The sequence below is a fragment of the Amblyomma maculatum genome, chromosome 3 (assembly GCF_055883805.1).
Source record: "Amblyomma maculatum isolate TAMU_Amacu chromosome 3, ASM5588380v1, whole genome shotgun sequence".
In the NCBI taxonomy this organism is placed as follows: Eukaryota; Metazoa; Arthropoda; class Arachnida; order Ixodida; family Ixodidae; genus Amblyomma; species Amblyomma maculatum.
In genome coordinates this window covers 77,613,052-77,636,070 of record NC_139346.1, presented here as the reverse complement: position 1 = coordinate 77,636,070, position 23,019 = coordinate 77,613,052, and the positions used below count along the sequence as shown (strand labels likewise).

General features: G+C 45.5%; 1 protein-coding gene across 25 annotated transcripts in view; it reads right to left on the bottom strand.

Moving 5' to 3' along the window:
* LOC146195028 (uncharacterized) overlaps nt 1-23,019 on the bottom strand; it is a 413,834-nt gene that overhangs the window by 266,718 nt on the left and 124,097 nt on the right. For 19 of the 25 annotated variants that reach the window (XM_084597638.1, XM_084597631.1, XM_084597641.1 and 16 more), the window contains one exon: nt 21,224-21,262. The exons of the other annotated variants lie outside the window; for them this stretch is intronic. In XM_084597638.1, the coding sequence (XP_084453764.1) occupies nt 21,224-21,262 (39 nt within the window). The remainder of the gene's footprint in view (nt 1-21,223; nt 21,263-23,019) is intronic. 25 annotated transcript variants of the gene reach the window in all.

Sequence of the window (23,019 nt, the reverse complement as noted above, 5' to 3'; positions counted from 1 at the left end):
ACCCGGTTCTGTGCTAGCTGCATCCACTTGACCCCTGCGAACTTCTTAATCTCATCCGCCCACCTAACTTTCTGCCTCCCCCTGCTACGCTTTCCTTCCCTTGGAATCCAGTTTGTTACCCTCAGCGACCATCGGTTATCCTCTCTTCGCACTACATGTCCTGCCCATGTCCATTTCTTCTTCTTAATTTCCACTAGAATGTCATTAACTTGAGTTATTTCTCTGACCCACTCTGCACGCTTTCTATCTCTTAATGTTACCCCTACCATTTTTCGTTCCATAGCCCTCTGGGTTGTCCTCAACTTAAGTAGAACTCTCTTGGTTAGCCTCCACGTTTCAGCCCCATAGGTGAGTACAGGCAAGATGCAACTGTTGTACACTTTCCTCTTGAGCGATACCGGTAAGCTGCTAGTCATAATCTGCGAGTGCTTGCCAAATGCGCTCCATCCCAATCTTATTCTTCTTGATATTTCCTTTTCATGGTCTGGATCTGCGGTTACTACCTGTCCTAAGTAGACATATTCGCCTACTATTTCCAGTATTTCGCTACCTAATGTAAACTGCTGTTCCTTCCCGAGGCTGTTGAACATTACCTTAGTCTTCTGCATATTGATTTTCAAGCCTACCATTCTACTTTTTCTGTCTAGGTCATCAATCATTATTTGCAGTTCATCCCCCGAGTTGCTTAGCAAGGCAATGTCATCAGCAAATCGCAGATTACTGAGGTATTCTCCATCTACCCTTATCCCTAACTGCTCCCATTCCAAGTCTCTAAATACTTCCTCTAAACAAGCTGTGAATAGTACTGGGGAGATTGTGTCTCCTTGCCTAACACCTTTCTTTATGGGAATTTTATTGCTTTCTTTATGTAGAACTATGGTTGCTGTGCAGCCACTATATATATCTTCCAGCACTTTCACGTACGGCTCGTCTACCCCCTGATTTCGCAATGCCTGCATCACCGCCGAGGTTTCAACTGAGTCAAATGCTTTTTCGTAATCAATGAATGCTATGTATAAGGGCTGGTTATATTCCGAGCATTTTTCTATCACCTGATTGATGGTATGGATATGATCGATAGTAGAGTACCGTTTCCGAAACCCTGCTTGATCCTTTGCTTGATTGCAGTCTAAGGTTGTCCTGATTCTATTGGCGATTACCTTAGTAAATACCTTATACGTAACAGACAGTAAGCTGATTGGTCTGTAATTTTTAAGGTCCTTAGAGTCCCCTTTCTTGTGAATGAGGATAATGTTTGCATTCTTCCATGCTTCCGGTACCGTCGATGACACCAGGCACTGCGTATACAGGGTGGCCAGTTTTTCTAGCACGATATCCCCCCCGTCCTTCAGCAAATCTGTAGTTATCTGATCCTCTCCAGCTGATTTCCCCCTTTTCATAGTTTCTAGTGCTTTCTTGACCTCGTCCTTCGTCACTGGTGGAACGTCTGACTGTTTTTCCCTACCGCCAATCTCACTACGGTCCTGACTACTTTGGCTACTGTAGAGATCTGTATAGAACTCCTCGGCTACTTTGACTATCTTGTCCATATTAGTGATGACGTTGCCCGCCTTGTCCCTTATCGCATACATCTGGTTTTTGCCTATGCCCAATTTCTTCTTTACCGCTTTAAGGCTTCCCCCGTTCTTTACAGCATGCTCAATTTTCTCCATGTTATACTTCCTTATATCGGCCACCTTGCGCTTATTGATTAGCTTTGATATCTCGGCCAATTCGATCTGGTCTGTTGGATTGGAAGCTTTCATACTCTGCCGTTTCTTAATCAAATCTTTCGTCTCCTTAGACAGCTTACTGGTATCCTCTTTAACTATCCTACCGCCTACTTCTACTGCGCACTCAGTAATGATATCTCTGAAATTATTGTTCATTGCCTCTAGGGTAATGTCGCCATCCTCAGTTAGAGCTGAAAACCTATTCTGTAGCGAGATTCTGAACTCTTCTGCCCTCCCCCTCACCGCTAATTCGTTGATGGGTTTCTTTCTTACTAATCTACTAAATGATTCCTCAAGTTAAGTCTTTGAAATATCTAGGGGTGATTTACGATGACCATCTGGCATGGAGGGATCACATTGAACATGTTGCAGCGAAGGGGGCACGTGCTGTGGGTATGTTGCGCAGGTTAAGCAGTCCAAGGTCTGGGATGCGGCGAGACGCACTTTTAATGATTTATGTTATGTATGTCCGCCCAATTATAGAATTTGGATCTGTATTATTTTCTGGTTCACCTGCTTACAAATTTCGTCCGCTTGTTCTTTTAGAGCGGGAAGCGCTTAGATTATGCCTTGGGCTCCCCAAATTCGTGGCTAATAATGTATTATACCTTGAAGCCCGAATACCTCCGTTATTAACTAGATTACAATTCTTGACTGTCCAGACGTATCTGAAAATATATGAATCACAATTCCACCGCTCCATATCAATTTTTTGTTGCGAGCCAGACTCCTTTTTTAGAGTCGTATGGCCTCGGTTTCATATCCCGCAGGTAATTCTAGTGCAAAATCTGTTACAACCTTTGCACGTTGTCCTTTCTAACATCCTTCCAACAAAAGTAAGTGCATCGTCGGTTCAAATTATCTATGATGACATTTTCCCAAATAATGCGAAAAACTTAGCACCTCACATTTTAAATGGATTATTAGAAGATCATTTACAAAGTCTTTCCGTTAGCATAACGATAGCAACGAATGCTTCTCAATTTAATGAAAAAGCCGGCGTTGGAATATACTGTCCGCTTTTAGACTGGGCTTTTTCAGTCCGTCTTCCGGATTTTACTCCAATTTTCCAGGCGGAGTTGCTGGCGGTGGTGCTTGCTCTGCGCAAACTAGACCCAACATACTCAACAGTGGCTGTAATTACACACTCTTATTCTTTGTGCTTGTCGCTTTCTTCGAATATGGACTGGCAAATTTTAAACACCTTTCTTTCATTGCTCCCCTCACATTTGAGGCTCATGCATATAGTGTGGGTACCAGGACACAGCAATGTGACCGCCAATGAGATTGCAGACAGAATAGCCAAAGATTCTCTGAACGGCCCTGTATTGCCCATCCTCCCGGCAACAGCGTACATAACAGCAGCACGATTTCGGCGGCGTGCCTTATTAAGCACGCAGTCTAGAACTATTTTATCCTCGGATGACTACCTGCACATCAAGTATTCCTGGAATAGGAAATCATGTCAATCAAGGCAGACTGAGGTCTCTCTAACAAGACTACGCTGTCGTATTCCGCCCCTAAATTTCTATATGCACAGGTCTGGTTTGGCGCTTTCTCCTGTCTGCGCATTCTGCAGGGAACCGGAAACAATACACCATTTCTTGATATTTTGCCGCCGTTTTACCATGGTGAGAAAGTGGTACTTAGAGAAGCCGTTACAACAGCTGGGTCTTAATTTGAGCAGCCAAATTTTATTATCGTTCGGTGCCACCATGCTTGGGTACAGCCACAGGTATGTTTTCAACGCCATTCAAAACTTCTTATTAAAAACAAAACGTCTACCTGGGTAATATGCTCTGAAGTTTTAATGTGTACATATAAATCTTACTATTCTCTTACTGCGTGCGTTAGTATTTACTCTTATATATTTTGGTTTATCATATTTACATTTCCTTTTCTATTCCCTAGCATTTTTTTTTTCGATGTAGTTATACATCTCAAAATCTAATATCTCTGCACCCCAATTCTTGGCCGATCCCCCTGTGTGGGTATGTGCCATCACATTAGAGGAGAACAACAACAACAACAATATAAAGGTTTTCTAAGCCGTGTGCGTCCGTCCTTCACACGAAGTTCAACTGTATTAAAACCATTCCATCCGTTACATTTGGTGCTAGGCGCTGGGTAAAAACGTTCTGGATCCGCCAGTACCTCGTCGAACCTGCCGTGTAGCAGGTCCGCCACCTTTATCTTCTCAAAAGTACCTTTCAATGGCTACCACCCGCACGACGCATTGTCATGAACAGTGACCTGACGAGACGACGGCCTTTCCCCACCAGCGAGAGCCGCGTACATTCCACGGTGAGCCCGAAGATGACGTTGAGGAATGGCTCTGACATTGCGAAAAATGCAACAAGTACAACCGCTGGAACTCAATCGCACATCTGTACAATGTTATTTTCTTCCTCGCTGGCACGTCTCTGACTTGGTTTCATAACCACGAAGAAATCCTGACGACCTAGGACCGATTCATCGATGAAATTACGAAGTCCTTTGGGGATACCCTTGCGAAGAAGGAACGCGCTGAGCATCAGCTTTCCCAGAGAGCCCAGCTGCCCGGTGAGACATGCACACGTTATATCGAAGAAATATTCAAACTTTGTCGCATTGTAAACCGGCAGATGTCAGAAGAAGACAAGGTAGGGCACCTTCACAAGGGGATTGCTGAGGATGTGTACTACTTCCTTATTTTGCGGGACACCCTTGCCACAGTAGCAGATGTCATCAAGCAGTGCCGGGCATTTCAGGCGTTAAAGCACGTCGGATAGCGCCCAAATTTGGCCGTCTTTCAAATATGACAACTGTTGCCAGTATCGACATTCAGGAGGCTGAAGACATCGCTTCTATGGTCAGGAGGATTATACGCGAGGAGCTGAATATTCAGCGGCAACGTATAAATTTCGATGTACCTTACCACCCGACATCGAGGTCCGTATCATCATGCGAACAACGTACGCCATGGGCTGCGCAAAATCGCAGCGAACCATCTTCAATATAGGCATGAAACGGACCCTGCAACCAACATCGCACCCGTATTTCCAGCAGCGTTCAGCCCATCCGGATGAAGTGCTTCATGGTGCTCCTCGTCGCGCTTCTGTCGCCCCAACTCGGCCTCCAAGGGATCATGAAATGAACTACCAGAGCCGCCAGCCACCCGTGTGATACGGCTGTGGGGCAGCGGACATATCTTCTGCTTTTGCCCGCGTCGTCAAATTACCGAACTCCCTGTCCAACGAGCACCGCGCTTCACGAATGGTGCCAAGTGGGAGCCGGAGCCACCCGCTACCTTCTATCGGCCCTCTTCCCCTCAACGCCACGCACGGAATGACTCCCCTGTGTCTGATCGCTGCATCACTCCCCCACCGCATCGATAACCCCGTTCGCCATCCCCACATCGCCGCTTTGTTTCTCCTCCGCTATAAACCTAGGTGGCGCGACCGATGGACGTAAGGTCTCCGGACGGTCAGTTTCCCGCATACCTCTACCTAGCGTCATGCTAAAGAAGAAAGTGACAGTTGTGTAGATAACGTTAAAACGGATGCTTTAGTTGACACTCGTCCCGCGGTATCAGTTATGTGCCTTTCATGTAAGAACCGCCTTCGACAGAAAATTATGTTTGTGTGGGACAAAAACACTGCGTTTGTGGAGTTTGAAGTGAAAGTTTAGTTCCGGTCGGCGTGTGCTCAGTTTCAGTTGTAATTGGTGACGAGTGCTATATGACAGAATGCGTTGCATTGAGACGTGCCACGCATGACGTCATCTTCGGTGTTGACTTTTTGCGCGAGTGTGGTGCGACTTTAGACTTTAGTGCCGGTGAAATTTGTTTGCAGCCGAACATTATCCCCACATTAGTAGATAACATGTCTCAGATTCATCAAGGAGTTCTCGCCTTGAAGGAAGATGTGCTGCTGCCCACGATGACGGCGACGTTTCTCTTCGTGAAGTCATCTGAATCCTTTATGGGTAAACATTCAATAGTCGTCGAGCCAGTTGTCCCGACCGGAGCGAAAAAAAGAATATTCTGGTGCCACGCTCCTTCGTGGAGACGGAGGATGGTCCCGCATGCCTCTGTGCTGTGAACGTGTATGAAGAGCGTGTTCGTCTTCCTTCTGGTTTGACATTCGCGAGATTTAGAATTATCTGACTCATACCGTTGGAATTATTTCCGATTGCCGAGGAGCCCCGAAAGACAAGTCTGAATATTTTGCTGAATTTGAGGGCATGGTCAACAAATCGCTCCCATCTAGTGAACGTCGTATTCTGCAAGACATTTTGACAACTCATGCCCAAGTGTTGGACTTTGCCTTAAACGGATCGGGTAGCCATTTCCCAGCTTCTCGGCTACATCACAAAATTAACACAGGAAACGCACCGCCAATTCTCTAAAAACCTTGCAGAGTCTCCCCGGCAGAGCGCAAGCTAATTCAAGAACAGGTGAACGAGACTCTGCACAAATGAATCATCCGAGAATCTTCCAGTCCGTGGGCCGCACCTGTGATCTTGGTGCGAAAAAAAAGATAATTCTTGGTGATTTTGTGTAGACTACCGTCGTTTGAATGCGGTAACAAAGGAAGACTTATACCAGTCACCTCACATTGATGACGCTGTCGACTTGCGGCATTCGGCGTCATATTTCTCGTCTGCTTATTTGCGATCTGGCTATTGGCAATTTCCTCTACATCCACCCGACCGTGAGAAGACTGCTTTTGTAACATCAGATGGTTTATACGAATTTATGTAATGCCCTTAGGATATGCAATGCTCCCGTGACGTTCGAGCGATTTATGGACACTATGCTTCATGGCCTCAAATGGGAAATATGCATGTGTTACCTTGATGATGTTATCATTTTTGGAAAGACCTTCTAAGAGCACAATGAGAGGCTCCAGAAAGTTCTTGAATGCATTGGCAAAGCGTGCCTCATTTTGAATTCGAAAAAGTGCCTTTTTGGAGAGCGACAAACTTTAGCTCTTAGGTTCCTCGTCAACGAGGACGGTATCAGGCCGCAGCCCCAGAAGATTGCTGCAGTACGCGACGTCGAAACTCCACATACCCTCAAAAATCTTCCGAGCTTCCTTGGCCTCTCCTTATTTTCGTTGATTCATTGCTGGTGCCACGCAACTTGCCCACCCCTTTACTTCTCTACTGCACAAGGATTCGCAATTTATGTGGACCCCAGAGTGCCAATCCTCTTTCCATCTGCTCAAGTCTTCTCTAACTTCAGCACCACTGCTGCGCCACTTCAGCCCTTCTGCTGTGACGGCGGCTCACACTGACGCCAGTGACGTCGGACTTGGGACGGTGCTTGTGCAGCTGCATAGTGGGGCTGAACACGTCGTTGCATATGCTAGCCGCATGTTGACAAAATGTGAACGTAAATACACAGTTACCAAATTGGAGTGCTTCGCAGTTGTGTTCGCTGTGCACAAGTTCCGACCATACCAATATGGACGCTACTTCACCATAGTTACTGACCACCATTCGCTATGCTGGCCCATTGGACTTAGCGATCCATCTGGTTGTCTTGCGCGCTGGGCTTTGCTTGTCACGGCACCCATTGCCGACTTCCTTTGAAGATGAAGACGGCTTCCACGGGTGTTTAGCCTCAATCGCGTCGACGTTTCCTAGAATGGCGACCTTTAGGCGAGAACAACGCAACGACCGGTCATTACAGCCTCTTATGCCAGAGGCAGAAGGAAGAGCAGAGTCAACGCAGTTTACTATATTACCTATACTATATTACCTCTGGACATCTAGGCTTCTGTCGTACCCCGCACCGAATTCGCCAGCGTTTTTATTGGCCACAAATATATAGGACCACCAAGCAATACGTTACGACATGTGAACAATGCCAACGACTTAAGGCATGCACCACCACGCTGGCCAGACCTTTACAACCCGTCAAGCCACCTACCTCACCTTTCGAAAAGATTGAAATTGACCTGCACGGTCATTTTCCAGATTGTAGAGGGCTGCCGCTGGTTTATCGTCTGCGTTGACTATCTTACGAGATACGCGGATACCGCTTCTCTCGTTACCGCGAAGGTTGCTGATGTTTAGTCGTTTCTTTTGCATTCCGTTATTATCGCTATGGCGCACCCCATGTTATTATAAGTGATCGTGGTCGGCAATTCACTGCATATGTCGTGGAAGAAATGCTCCGACTTTGTGGTTTACACCACCGACACTCCGTATCATTCGCAGACCAAAGGTCCCACTGACCGCACCAACCGCACCTTGACAACAATGCTGTCCATGTACGTCTCGTATGACCACCGAAACTAGGATGCAGTGCTACCGTATGTGATGTACGCTTATAACACTGCAAATCATGAAGTTACCGGCTATTCTCCTTTCTATTTACTCTGTGCAAGAACTCCCCACGTTTTCTTAGACACCATCTTGCCATTTTCCCCCAACGACGATGTGTCTGGTTCGTATAGACTGCGTATAGCCCGCTTACGTATAGCCCGCTTACGCACACTGCCTTCTCAAAGCCGCTCGAAAGAACACTACGATCTGCATCATCATGCAGTTGCTTACTCCCCTCGAGACTACGTCTGCCTTTGGGCGCCTATTCGCAAGCGCAGATTATATGAGATGTGTCTCTGCAAGTGCGATGGCCCCATCGTCGTGCTGTACCAACTGATTGACGTTAATCACGTTATTGCCAGTCATGACAGGTAACCGCCGATCCCGCAAGACACAAGTTGTTCACGTGGCTCGCTTGAAGCGCTGCGATCTTCGATCTGCCTAATTTTCTCGAGGACGACAATCGTTTGCCCGGGGGGAATTGTTACGCCGCGTAGAGGCGCACTGAGAAGCAGCAGAAGCAGAAGACGAAGAAGCGGAGGAAGCGTGGCGCGCGCACACTGATCCGGGTTTTTCTGAGCCGTGTGCGTCCGTCCTTTATACAATGTTAACCTGTATTAAAAACATTTCATCCATTAAAATATCATGGTACAGCCTGAGGATAACATATTGCGTACTAAAATGTTGCCTGCCCTATTGCAAAAACCAGTGCCACTGGGTGCCAGCGCCCCAGCGCCATACCTGATTATGGTCCCAGTATGACGCTGGAAACTGGGCGCACTGGGACGCGCCATACTGGCACGCTCCGCACTGGCGGCACTGTTCGCCCGGAGAAAAAAAAGGCGTGGGATAAAAATTAAAAAGTAACGAAACAAGTTAGATACATAAAAACAACCTAAAAAAGTAAAAAAAGAAACAGCGCACCAACCGCACCTCGAACTTACTACCTGGGCACATATATATCAATCACTAGATAAGCACGCTAACCACTCGGCCACGCCGAGAACTGGACTTTGTTGAAAAATTTCTGCATTTTATGTAATGACCCGCATTTATAAGGTTGGGACTTCATGTTTTGTAGTCTACAGGCCATTGCTACCGCTCTAACAATTGCAACTTCTTGATCATTTTAGCTTGCTGTCTGCTCTCACGACTTGCAACTAATGTTCTGGGTGCCTATGCGCGCTATTTTGTACACTGGAATCATTTTAGCATGTGAAGTTTGACATCGCTGGCAAATTTACCAACGCCGGCTCTTGGGTGGTGCTTTGCTACCGTGGGCGTAATTTTCGTTGAACACAGAGCTTTAGTACAAGCCTTCAAGGAAAAAAGTGCGACCAAGCTTCAATACCGGCAGCACCGCAGCGATGACCCTAATTGCGTGTAACTAAACCTTATTTGTATGTAAACATTGCGGGAAGCGTTGCGATGACCGAGGGCTCGGCTGCTTGATACGCAGAATAAGAAGGAGCGCAAAGGCTTGAGAAACATGGCAAATATTATGTATTACAAGCGCTGTATGTTGTTGCTTTTTCTCTCATGGGCCCATCGATCAGTAAACTACTCACTTCCTGGTTTTAGTTTTTCTTTCTGCTGTTTATACTGGGCCGTGGTGCAGGGTTCGCTCGCCTGCGATTGAGCCCTCATTGAACATTTTGGCAGCAATCATTGTGTTAGAGTGCCATTAAGATCAGTTGTGAAGTTGGTTATGCATGGTAGCCCACATTATTCAATTCCAGCTTTAATTGTGCGTTAATCGCCAGTGTGCCATGAGATCGAGGCGCGGGTGGTCGTTTCTCTCGAAACGCTCGGAACGACCTATGGAAACATGAAAACTCTAGAAAAAAGATACTGCCTTTGTTTTCTTACAAATGCGCAACGACTTCGCAGCAAAAAGCGCTTACTTGAACCATATTTTTCATATGCCCCCCGATGGTCGATTGAAAGTACGCTGTTGCGTGTTGGCCCCTGAGGGATGCTACTCCGGCTGACGCCGCAGGCCGCACCTGCTATACTGGGGCACTGGGACCAGTGCGGCCCCAGCGCACACACAGCGCTTCTCCCAGTGCATCGCGGATGCCAGCGACTCACCCAGTGTCAAAAGGCTAATCCCAGCGTTTTTCTTCCATAGCACCGGTGCAGCCAGTGTCTTCACGTTACTGCTCCAGTGAATATCGCAGACCTCCAGCGTGCCCAGCAGATCCAGTGCAAAACCAGCGCGAAAATCTTACTGGTTTCGCACTGGAGACGCTGGTTTTTGCAATAGGGTGAACCCTATGACCTCCTGGGGCCATAGCTCATTCACCTCCATATATCTCGTCAGTCTTCTGCGAATCACATGTTCGAATAGTTTACCTATACATGATGTCAGTGATATCGGTCTCAAATTATCGACCATCGGAGGTTTTGTGGCTTTGGGTATTACGGCTATTTCAGCAAATTTTCATTTTTGCGGTATTTCCCTTGTTTCCCAGACTCTCTGTAAAACGTTACTTATCTCCACTATCGAGTCGTGATACAAGTTCTTAACATCTTGTTTTTTATCCCATCAGGCCCTGAGGCCGATTAAGTCTTTAGTGTACGGATTTCAGCAACCACTTCAGCACCGTTATGGGGACATGTAAGCTCTGGTTTGGGTGACCTTTGTTGCATTCTAATTTATCTTTCTTTACTTCTCCGATGTCTTTATCTTTAAGTACTTTAAGGAAGTCATCATCGCTGCAGCGTGATGGTGCCTGGCCTTTATCAACTTTATGGAAGTTTGCATTTTAATTTTATCTCGGTCTAGCAGGTGTCGCATTATGCTCCATGTTTTAGCGATACCCAATTCGTTTTCCATTTTATTACACGCCTCCCGAGTTTTTCTCGCATAGGTTTTGTGCGTGGTCCGCTGTTTCTATGTTAGATTTCGCTATCCTCGTTCGAAGACACCTGTTCCATTTTTGTTTCTTAAGTCTTTTTTCGAGACTCAGCTTGGTTTCCCACATTTGCAATAGCCGGCTGTCTACCACCTCTGGAACATCCTACGTCTGTACAATTTTGGTTTACTATTGGACGTCTCGTTCAAGCCTGTTACACCACTCCTCGATTCTGTTTATAGGTGGAATTTGCTCGGCGCTTCTCCAGTCTCAAAACCTGTCCCACTCAGTGCTTTTGCTTTTCTTCATTTTTCGCGCTTTCGGCCCTCCTTCCATGATAATTACTATGATATAATGGTCGCTGCCTAAGTTTACTTCCAGATTGTACCACTCTAGACCATTTTTGCTCTTTGAAAGTGCGAGATCCGGAGACGTGTCTTTGCTGACACTATTTCCTATCCTCATCGGAAGGTCTGGGTAGTTATTCAGTGTGAAGCCTTGCTGCTGAATATCTTCCCATAGTTGCCTGCCTTTGAGGCATTGTCTCTTGTATCCCCATGCTTGATGTGGGAAATGAAGTCACCTAATATTAGCATCTGTTTCCCTTCAAAAATATTTTTAGCTTTTGGTAATAATGGTCGGAATTGGGACTTTTTCTGCTTTGGCGAGTTGTAGACGTTGAGTATGAAAATATTCGGCTCTGTGATGCTCCCGGCTAATACCTCTACGAACACGTGTTCTATGTCCCTGAATCATATGTCGTGCTCCAGAGCTGCCATATTTCCTTTTACTAGCGTTGTCACCCTCGTTTTGTCTCCTTTGTTACTATGGAAACCTTCATCATCATCATCATCATCATCATCACCAGCCTGATTATACCCACTGCAGGGCGAATGCCTCTCCCATATTTCTCCTCTTAACCCGGTTCTGTGCTAGCTGCATCCACTTGACCCCTGCGAACTTCTTAATCTCATCCGCCCATCTAACTTTCTGCCGCCCCCTGCTAAGCTTTCCTTCCTTTGGAATCCAGTTTGTTACCCTCAGCGACCATCGGTTATCCTCTCTTCGCACTACATGTCCTTCCCATGTCCATTTCTTCTTCTTAATTTCTACTAGAATGTCGGTAACTTGAGTTATTTCTCTGACCCACTCTGCACGCTTTCTATCTCTTAATGTTACCCCTACCATTTTTCGTTCCATAGCCCTCTGGGTTGTCCTCAACTTAAGTAGAACTCTCTTGGTTAGCCTCCACGTTTCAGCCCCATAGGTGAGTACAGGCAAGATGCAACTGTTGTATACTTTCCTCTTGAGCGATACCGGTAAGCTGCTAGTCATAATCTGCGAGTGCTTGCCAAATGCGCTCCATCCCAATCGTATTCTTCTTGTTATTTCCTTTTCGTGGTCCGGATCTGCGGCTACTACCTGTCCTAAGTAGACATATTCGCCTACTACTTCCAGTATTTCTCTACCTAATGTAAACTTTTGTTCCTTCCCGAGGCTGTTGAACATTACCTTAGTCTTCTGCATATTGATTTTCAAGCCTACCTTTCTACTTTTCCTGTCTAGGTCATCAATCATTATTTGCAATTCATCCCCTGAGTTGCTTAGCAAGGCAATGTCATCAGCAAATCGCAGATTACTGAGGTATTCTCCATCTACCCTTATTCCTAACTGCTCCCATTCCAAGTCTCTGAATACTTCCTGTAAACAAGCTGTGAATAGTACTGGGGAGATTGTGTCTCCTTGCCTAACACCTTTCTTTATGGGAATTTTGTTACTTTCTTTATGCAGAACTATGGTTGCTGTGCAGCCACTATATATATCTTCCAGCACTTTCACGTACGGCTCGTCTACCCCCTGATTTCGCAATGCCTGCATCACCGCCGAGGTTTCAACTGAGTCAAATGCTTTTTCGTAATCAATGAATGCTATGTATAAGGGCTGGTTATATTCCGAACATTTTTCTATCACCTGATTGATGGTATGGATATGATCGATAGTAGAGTACCGTTTCCGAAACCCTGCTTGATCCTTTGCTTGATTGCAGTCTAAGGTTGTCCTGATTCTATTAGCGATTACCTTAGTAGATACCTTATACGTAACAGACAGTAAGCTGATTGGTCTGTAGTTTTTAAGGTCCTTAGAGTCCCCTTTCTTGTAAACGAGGATAATGTTTGCATTCTTCCATGGTTCCGGTACCGTCGATGACACCAGGTACTGCGTATACTGGGTGGCCAGTTTTTCTAGCACGATATCCCCCCCCGTCCTTCAGCAAATCTGTAGTTATCTGATCCTCTCCAGCTGATTTCCCCCTTTTCATAGTTTCTAGTGCTTTCTTGACCTCGTCCTTCGTCACTGGTGGAACGTCTGATGGTTTTTCCCTACCGCCAATCTCATTACGGTCCTGACTACTTTGGCTACTGTAGAGAGCTGTATAGAACTCCTCGGCTACTTTGACTATCTTTTCCATATTAGTGATGACGTTGCCCGCCTTGTCCCTTATCGCATGCATCTGGTTTTTGCCTATGCCCAATTTCTTCTTTACCGCTTTAAGGCTTCCCCCGTTCTTTACAGCATGCTCAATTTTCTACATATTATACTTCCTTATATCGGCCACCTTGCGCTTATTGATTAGCTTTTATATCTCGGCCAATTCGATCTGGTCTGTTGGATTGGAAGCTTTCATTGGATTCTGTTGGATTGGAAGCTGTTGGATTGGAAGCGGCACCGGGGTTCAAATCCCGGTGCCGCGCAATTCTCCACCGGATGAAAAAAAAAAGTCCACGTGTCGATGGAATTGCATAAACAGGTTTGGGGTGCGACCTGATGCCGGTGAACACCTCCGGCAACGCACTCCCTCACCAGAACAGGAGTTGGCCACCCTGGTGCAATAATTAGCCACAACCTCCTATGATAAGCTCCATAAAACCCCGGCCCTCAGTCACCAGCGGCTGCGGAACAACTGACCACGGCGGCGGTCAGACCTGTGACGCAGCAGGGGGTGCTAAGAAAGCCTGGCTCCGCTGGACAGGCCGCCATTGGAAACTGACCCTGGCAACGTTTAATGCTAGAACCCTAGCTAGTGAAGCTAGCTTAGCAGCGCTGTTAGAGGAACTAGAGGGCATGAAATGGGATGTCATAGGGCTTAGTGAGGTTAGGAGGCCGAATGAGGCATATACTGTACTGAAGGATGGACATGTACTGTGTTATCGAGGCTTACCAGAGAGGCGACAACTAGGAGTAGGTTTCCTTGTCAATAAGTATATGGCGGGTAACATAGATGAATTCTATAGTATTAATGAGAGGGTTGCAGGCATCGTAATTAGGCTTAATAAGCGGTATAAACGGAAGGTTGTACAGGCCTATGCACCTACATGTAGTGATGATGACCAGGCAGTTGAGAGCTTCTATGAAGATGTGGAATCGGCAATGCGAAAAGTAAAGACGCAGTATACTGTACTAATGGGCGATTTCAATGCTAAGATAGGGAAAAAACAGGCAGGAGACAAGGCAGTAGGTGACTATGGCATTGGTTCTAGGAATAGCAGGGGGGAGTTAATAGTTGAGTTTGCAGAGCGCAATAACTTACGAATCATGAATACCTTCTTCAGCAAACGGAAGAACCGGAAATGGACATGGAAAAGTCCTAACGGAGAGACTAAAAATGAAATTGACTTCATAATGTGTTCAACCCCCGCCATTATGCAAGATGTAGAGGTAATCGGGAAAGTGCGATGCAGTGACCACAGGATGGTGAGGTCCCGAATTAGCCTAAATCTGAAGAAGGAACGCAACAGGTTAGTAAGAAAGAAACCCATCAACGAATTAGCGGTGAGGGGGATTGCAGAAGAATTCAGGATCTCGCTACAGAATAGGTTTGCAGCTCTAACTGAGGATGGCGACATTACCCTAGAGGCAAGGAACAATAATTTCAGAGATGTCATTACTGAGTGCGCGGTAGAAGTAGGCGGTAGGATAGTTAGAGAGGATACCGGCAAGCTGTCTATGGAGACGAAAGATGGAAAGCTTGAAATCCTGCTATTTCGAAGAACCCCGTTTCCTGCAGCAGTATTGCGAGAGGTTGGTTTTCTAATTATTTAATATGCTGCTAAAGCACTGGCCTCTTTCTCCTAAAACCGCTGCAATTCCACTACCAACACTAACTGTAATATTTTTCGTTCTGCCCATCCTGAAGCTGAAGTATCCCTTCTGCTTTTTGCGGCCACTTTTTGTTGGCTGCCAACTCCACCTGTATTAGGCTAATGTCCTCTGCTTGTTTTTGCTTCTTTTCATGCAGCTTCTGAATCTGTACATTTATTTGTGCATTCATTTGTTTCGTAAAATCTGTGAAGTTAGTAATCACCATCTCTTGCTTCGTGAAACCATTTCCCAATCGTGTGACCCTAGTTTTCATGTTTTGCGAAGACGCCGCGTCATTGTTTTTGCCTTTTGCCGGCAGCGGTTGTACAGTTCTCATGTCCTTTTCACTAATAGATCCCACCTCGTTTTCTGCTACTGTTCCTGCTACAGCTGTAAGGTTTTACGTCAGTGTTTATGCCTGCGTTGGATTGAGTCTCTCTTGTTTTTTTATTTCTTTCTTTTGCCAACTTAAAAACTGCTATTTGACGTGATGATTGGAAATTTTGGTCGGCGTAGGCTAAATAAATTGTCGGTGAAAAATATTTATTTTAGAGAAAATCCTTCATTTTTATTACAGTAAAACATCGTTTATATTTATTTGCAATGACAATTTTTGAACGTAGGTTACGATACCTAATCAATTTTTGTCAGAGCATACAAGCAACCTAGAAGAATGTCGACTGCAGAAAATGAAACAAGAGACATTTATGCGTGTTATTGCAGGTGCCAGGAGTAAGCGTTAAATGATGGGGAAATGCTTAGATCAAATATAATATCATGGGAGAAGCCTGCTTGTACATAAAAGCGTTATAGATATTTCAATGTTATGGTGAAGAGGCAAATGTGGCTAGTAAGCTAAACAGCGTGGTACGCGAAATTACCTTCATTCAAGTATTCTTATCGCCTGACTCAGCGTCGCCAATGTCGTCAGGACTAAGATGTGGATAAAAAAACTAGCTAATAACAGTTATATAAATTTAAAAGCAAAAACTGAAAATTTATATAAAAAAAAGCATTCTTACTATATTATCTATAATAAAAATCAATATTTCCCTTCAAACAGTGGAAGTGAAAGAGCGACAAATTATAACAAAGATTCAATATCTGTGGCTTAATTTGTTGATGTGAACATATAGTGGGTAAACAACATACCAGAGACATACTCTGTGGTAGTTGAATCCCGCCACAACGAATACCGCCACAACGAAATTTCCGCGACAACGAATAATTTTTTATTCCCCGCGAGTATCCTATAAGAATTAATGGCCTAAATTTCTCTGCACAACGAACCATTTTTGCAGAGCGTTTCCGCTTCAACGAAATTTTCGCGTTCAAAATCGAAACCGAAACTAGTTTTATTGGCGAGAAGTCCAAGTCAAATCCAAAGCCACATTAAGCATGAAATCACGTGATTGCAGTTCCGCCATTTTGGCTTTGTGTCGTGGTCGCGTTGGTCACTCGCTGCCTTTCTCTTCGACAACGACGAGTTTTCATCCGCAGGACACGATGGCAACGCAAGTGAAAAAACGCAAAACTCTTTCCCTTGAGCAAAAAGCTCAAATAATCGCCCAAGCAGAAAGCGGAAGGAAGAAAGCGGCAATTGCTGAAGACTTCGGAATTCCTGCAAGTTCGCTGTCAACGATTCTAGGCAATCAGGACAGCGTGAGAATGGCACTTGCTTCAGGCACATCCTCGAAGCACAAAAAGGTGACGCGGCCCCTCCATGAAGAGTTGGACAAAGCAGTGCATGCGTGGTTTGTGGAAGCAGAGGCAGCAACGTCCCCCTGTCCGGAAGCATCGTCCAGCAGAAAGCCTTGAACTATGCATGCCTACTTGGCATTGATGATTTTAAAGCAAGCATTGGCTGGCTAAACCGTTTCAAGGCCCGCCATAACATCGTTGGAAAAGTGTTGTGCGGCGAGTCAATGTCAGCAGACGTGGACGGAGCAGCTGCTTGGAAGGCGAGTAACATGGCCGGAATTTTAAGCAACTTCGCGCCTGCAGACATTTACAACGCCGACGAGACCGGGCTATTCTACGAGATGTTGCCGGCTAGGACGCTCGACTTCAAGGGGCAGCGCTGTCACGGCGGCAAACACAGCAAAAAACGCATCACAGTGCTGCTTTGCACAAACATGGATGGCTCGGACAAGCGTCCGCCGTTAGTCATAGGCAAAAGTGCCAAGCCGCGCTGTTTTAAGGGAACTCGTAGCCTACCTGTGCAGTACAAGGCGAACAACAAGTCATGGATGACCCGCGCTATTTTCACCGAGTGGATGATGGCATTCGACCGCGACATGAAGCGGCAGGGCCGTAAAGTTTGCTTGCTTTTGGACAATTGTTCAGCGCATCACTCCGACGAAGTCAAGCTCACTAACACGGAGCTGAGGTTTTTCCCTCCCAATTGCACGTCTGTCTTACAGCCTCTCGATCAGGGCGTGATTCTTAGCCTGAAGCGCGCTTACCGCGGGAGGTTAATTCAGCGGCTGCTTTTTAACACTGAAACCGGCCGAGACACGAAGGTGGACTTGTACGTGGCACTGCAGATTATGTCTGCTGCCTGGAGCACACTGGGGCGCTCAGTAATTGTGAACTGTTTCAGGCACGCCGGATTTGCCGAAGGTCGACCCGTACACTCTGCTGGCCTAACACCAGGCGTTACAGACGACGACGAAGAGGCGTCACCGGCTCCGGGGATCGCGGCCGCCTGGAAAACGCTGGGAGAAATAGGAACCGTGCCGCCTAATCTCGAGCTCGACGAATACATCGGCGCTGACGCTTGTGTTGTTGTTCACGAAGATGTGAGTGATGAGCAGATCATAAAAGCTGCCCGGAATGATAAGGACTCTTCCGATGAAGAAGACGACGACGTACAGGAAGCGCCGGCTGCGGCAACCGCCGTACAGGTGATGGACGCTTTTGATGTCATCAGGAATTTCGTTGCTGTCCGAGACGACGATGTTGCAATGGGTTTGCTGACCGAGTGCGAAAATCGCGTGACGGCGTTGCTCGCCGTGAAGCGTAAGCAAACCAAGCTTACAGATTTTTGGCATTAAACGCCTTTGCTGCTGCTTGGGCAATTCTTTCTGCGTTTCACGTCAAATTTTTGCGATAACGAAGTTCCGCGAGAACGAATTTTTTTTCGTGCACCGTGAATTTCGTTATAGCGGGATTCAACTATATAGTTGGTAAACAACATACCATTGACATTTAATGTGTTAGTTTCAAAGCTACGGTTAAGAAGTTTTCGGAACATCAATTTACGAAAAGTTTGTACTACGGCACACACTTGGTATAATTCGCATCCACATCCCAATAGCACTTACTTTAAAATGGCAGTGTAGGACTGCCTTGCGCATGTAGCTATACTTTGTGAAGACATTCCTTACGAGCATGGCGCTTTTCCTCAAATAAATACCACTTTTTGTCAAATTCACCATTTTGTAAACTAGCTACATTTGTCAAAGAACAGATTTCTAGAATATGAAGTTTTAATTCTACGCAGCCCTTTTTTTTAATGTATTCCTTCTATCTTGAAGCGCAGTCAGCATTTTTCACTCGAGCCGGTGGCTGTTAGATAACTAAAAAGTGCCATGTTTGCCTTGACGTTAGTCGCATGCCTTGGCAATGGACCAATGATCTTATCCGCTGTTAAAGATTGACTATCGAGGCGGTAAAGCACATAACGCAGCTCACGTCTTTCACTCACAAATGTAGGACCTTCACATAGGAGATGTTGTATTGTTTCTTCGCTGGCACAATTTTCACAGGCAGGGCTGTCGACCGTTCCAATCTTGAAGGCATACTTGTAGGTGAACGCAACATCGCTTCACGTACTCTCTCTCTTACCCTCTTTAATCTCCTTATTCTTTTCATTATAGGGTAGCCAACTGGAAGCCTTTCCGGTTATCATCCCTGACATAGGTCCTGATCCATATTCATCTATCTGTCTACTACGTCGAATATGATTCGTAGAACATCTGTTCTTTTTGGACAATTCATGAAATTCCCCTTCCTTGGAAAGCGATCCCATTAAATGCTGCAGTGAAACTAGAGTCATCAGACTCCTCATACACCAACTGCGACCTTACGACACAACACTTGCCAAGCTTCGGCAGGTCAATAAAGAGGATGGTGGAATGGTCCGCTTTGTTGCCAAGAAGGACGGATGGTTACGATAAAGCGCCGTTTCCCTGCCAAACGTATTCGTGATCAGTCGAACCTTCACTCCCCAATGTGAAGGGGATGCCCACGAAGTAATCCTCCGCAAAATTATAAAACGGTCCCTGCACTTCCTGGTCTCTACGTGTTTTAGCCTCCGCATGGCGCTAGGTGTTTTTGATACTTTCAGGGAGCTTCAGGAGGCCTACCTCACCATCCAATACACGCATCTCACAAAGTCAGGGTCGCGTCGCTGCTTCGTAGCCCGACTTACCATCCAACACACACAACTCACAGAGGAGAGATGTGGCATTACTGCACAATAAAGATGTGCCCTTAACGTGTGGGTTTTTCACCCGCCGACATATCAAGGTGATCACAATGGCTGGAATCCGTGAGAGTGGAGCCTTGACCGTTTTATGGAAGCATACCAGGAGTCTTCTATTTGGACGCCACCAACCGCAACCCCCTGGGTGTATTACATGATTGCTGTTATCCTCGGGGGAAAAGGGTAGACGGACTTACATAAAAAGCCAAGTCCATATACCGCCATCGCAGCCTACGATCCTCTTACAAATACATAATCAGCGATTTCCAAGAAGCATGTAGAAACATTCAGAAAGGGCGGACTGTTGCCCTACATTACCGTATCTTTACAATTGTAGTGGAGACTTGGTCCCCGCATAAGGATGTCTCATTCGTAGTCGGCGTCAACAAGGTCTCCATGGTAATGAGGCAGCCTATGCCGCCACACGCATATGCTCTCTCTCCCTGCATTTTCTGCAGGAGACGACGCGAACCAGTACTCCAACTGCAGTCCGGGTGACACATATAAGAAAAAATAGGTGTGCTTGGTATTCCGGCATATGCTTTCTAATACAATGTGCCCAGCAACAACAAAACATTTTCATACAAAATTCAGTAGGTGGTGGTCGCACTTCAGAAAGATGTTTGCTATTTACCACATGATGTTGACACGCCACAAGGACAATTCCTACCCCTATCCCAACCACAGCCGAGTGAACTGGGAGGCGATCCTGATCGGCTGCTGCACTGTTGCCTTGATGCAGTGCGCACAGGCTTCGGCAACCGCCAATGGAGTGCCTGGCTAGATATCCCACCTGGTGACTATAAGGATGCTACCACCCAAGTCACTGCACAAAACATATCTTTATATATTTATTATAATAAATGTTTTCACTATTACCTACAACTTTCGATGATCATAATGTCTAACGCGCACGATCGATGTAGGGTATCTTGGTCCGCAAGTTATAAAAGTGTTCCTAACGCCAGTTCCTATCTGTGTACTACTAGCGTAGGATTGAAGTACGTGTAAAAAGTGACCCTCGACGAACGCGCTTTTAAATGGCGGGGAACGCAATCCTTCCATGCACGCCGACGTCACGCAATATTATGGTCGCGATAGAACGGTAAAGTCGTTTTAGGAATCAGGCAGTGCATCTATGAGGTTACTTGCTATGCAGCAAGCTGCAAAATAGTTTCTTGCTTGGCACTAGGCAGCCGGCTAGCACTAGTGCACCATGCAGCTGTATGGTTTAAGTTAATATTCTTGCAATCGAGCGGACATCATCGAACTGGCCCGTTATGTTGCGCTGCGTAAGTCGAATGACTATGTGGACGAAAAACTGAATTTCAAAGACATGACTTTATATGTTTTCATACAAAACCATTTATACATTTGCTTGGAAACTACTTTCGGAACTTGGGATTGGAGGCGAACCTTAGATTTGGGTTTTTAGGGCGGAAAGTGATGAAGAAAGTTATAAATTAGCAAATAGAAGAAGCGACAACTGTGAATCAACATGGGGCTGCCAAATCCCAAGTTTAATTGTTGATAAGCGCTTGTCAGCACAATAAAATAACTAAAATTTATTGTGTGCTTTCAATTGTCTGTGAAGGCTCAAAAATATATTACTATTTAAAGTACGCAACGACGTAAAGAGTTCGCCAAACTGCTTGAAAAGTGACATTGCGGTCATCAAACATGCTCACCTTGAGTACTTTCCTCTGTGACGTCCTCAATGCCCACTCCTGCATTGTAAAATAAATGTTTCCAGTGTTTAAAAATTTATACAGATAAAAACTGATATTTTGCTTTTTGCTCAACTGAGTGAGAGAAAGAAAATCAACTTAATTGTGGAGAGTTCTAGAGCGCTGATTTTTTATCAGACAGTAACATGTGTAGTTTCATTTTCGTCGAATTCAAAGCAGTGCTATCAAAACAATATTCCGTTGACAAACATTTATTTTTTTTTTCAAACTGCTCCTTAATCGCATTTAACAAAGAATTCCTTACCACGCCTTGGTTGTGCAGTGGTTAGCGCACTCGACAGCATTGCCTAAGGATGCGGGATCGCAACCCTGTCATGGCAGCCGCTTTTTGAACAATACGAAAAGCAAGGCGCACGTTTGCTGTGTGATTTGCTGTGTTGTGCAACAGCCCCAGGTGGTATAGATTTTCGTAGCCCTCCACTAAGGCTTCTCTTATAGCCTGAGTCGCTTTTGGACGGGTAACCCCACATAGCTAACGAAACCAAACATTCCACCTGCGGTAATGGTCAGGCTAATGTATTTCATAATAACGCAGGCCGCGGTTCTGCCCAAGCAGAAGTGTTGCAGAAAAAGCGTCTTTATAGTGCGCATAAGGATGCCAATGTCAGTGAGTTCAACGTATGACATGCAGATGCCTCGATGCTTAAAGGATTGCGGAAAAAAAAAAGATTATTTTGAGGAATTGAGCTCTTGCATAAAACGAGCCTATGACTTTAATATGGTTGATGCCTGACGACCTTTAGTGGAGGAAGTAATTATTTAAATTTTGCAACACTTTTCTCATGGCAGAGTAAGTACTGGAATACTAGATGCGTTATATCTATTCGTGCTTGGACTGGTTTCCAATTAAGTGCTCGACGTTCTTTTAGTTACTGATGACGTAGGACTGTAGTCTGCGGACAAAATGTGGCGGTGAGTGACTTTATCCGCTACAACACGGCAATAACTTTTTCATAGCACAGCTTCAACGCTATTTGCGCGTTCTTCGTGACAGGGAGAACGAACCTTGCATAAGCCTCGAGTCTAGCAACGATGGGGGTACATTTCTGTCTTTTGCTTACAATAAACATAACTGTAACTTGCATATGTGCTCTCTGGCCGCACGTTCTAAAGTTAAACTTTTAATTGTCATGATGTCCAAATATTTACCCGAATTACTATCGCTAACAAAATGAGAAGATAAAACAAGGAATGAGGACAATTTTTGTGGCAATGTACATTGAAACTGTTCTTCTGAAATAATTTGCATTCTTTACGCTCGTACCAATCTCCGAATTTACGAAGATTTGTACTGGGCAATGATTTAGATGCTACATTGTTAATAACCGAATAAACAATACAGTCCTCAGAAAGTTGGCATTTTCACATGCACACCTCGGATAGCGCTCACGTTGACGCAGTGCTTTAGTTGGATATCATCTAGAGGTGTGCACAGGCCGAAATTGTGAGCCCGAGCCCTGCCCGGGCCTGACTTTACAGACCCGAACCCGGCCCAGTCCAATTCAGATAGGGACTGAGACCGGCCCGGCCCGGCGCTTAGATTTAAGGCCCGAGCCAGACCCGGCCCGTCATGTTATAGTTGCAGTTGAAGCCATAAAAAAGAAAATAATTTCGAGGTGACACGTTCATCAAGATATCGAAATACTGAGTTCCCACTTTTGAAACGCAAAATGTTCTGAATATAGGTATAAGGACACGAGCCTTACGTAGAATTAACGTATTGTGCAAAAACAATG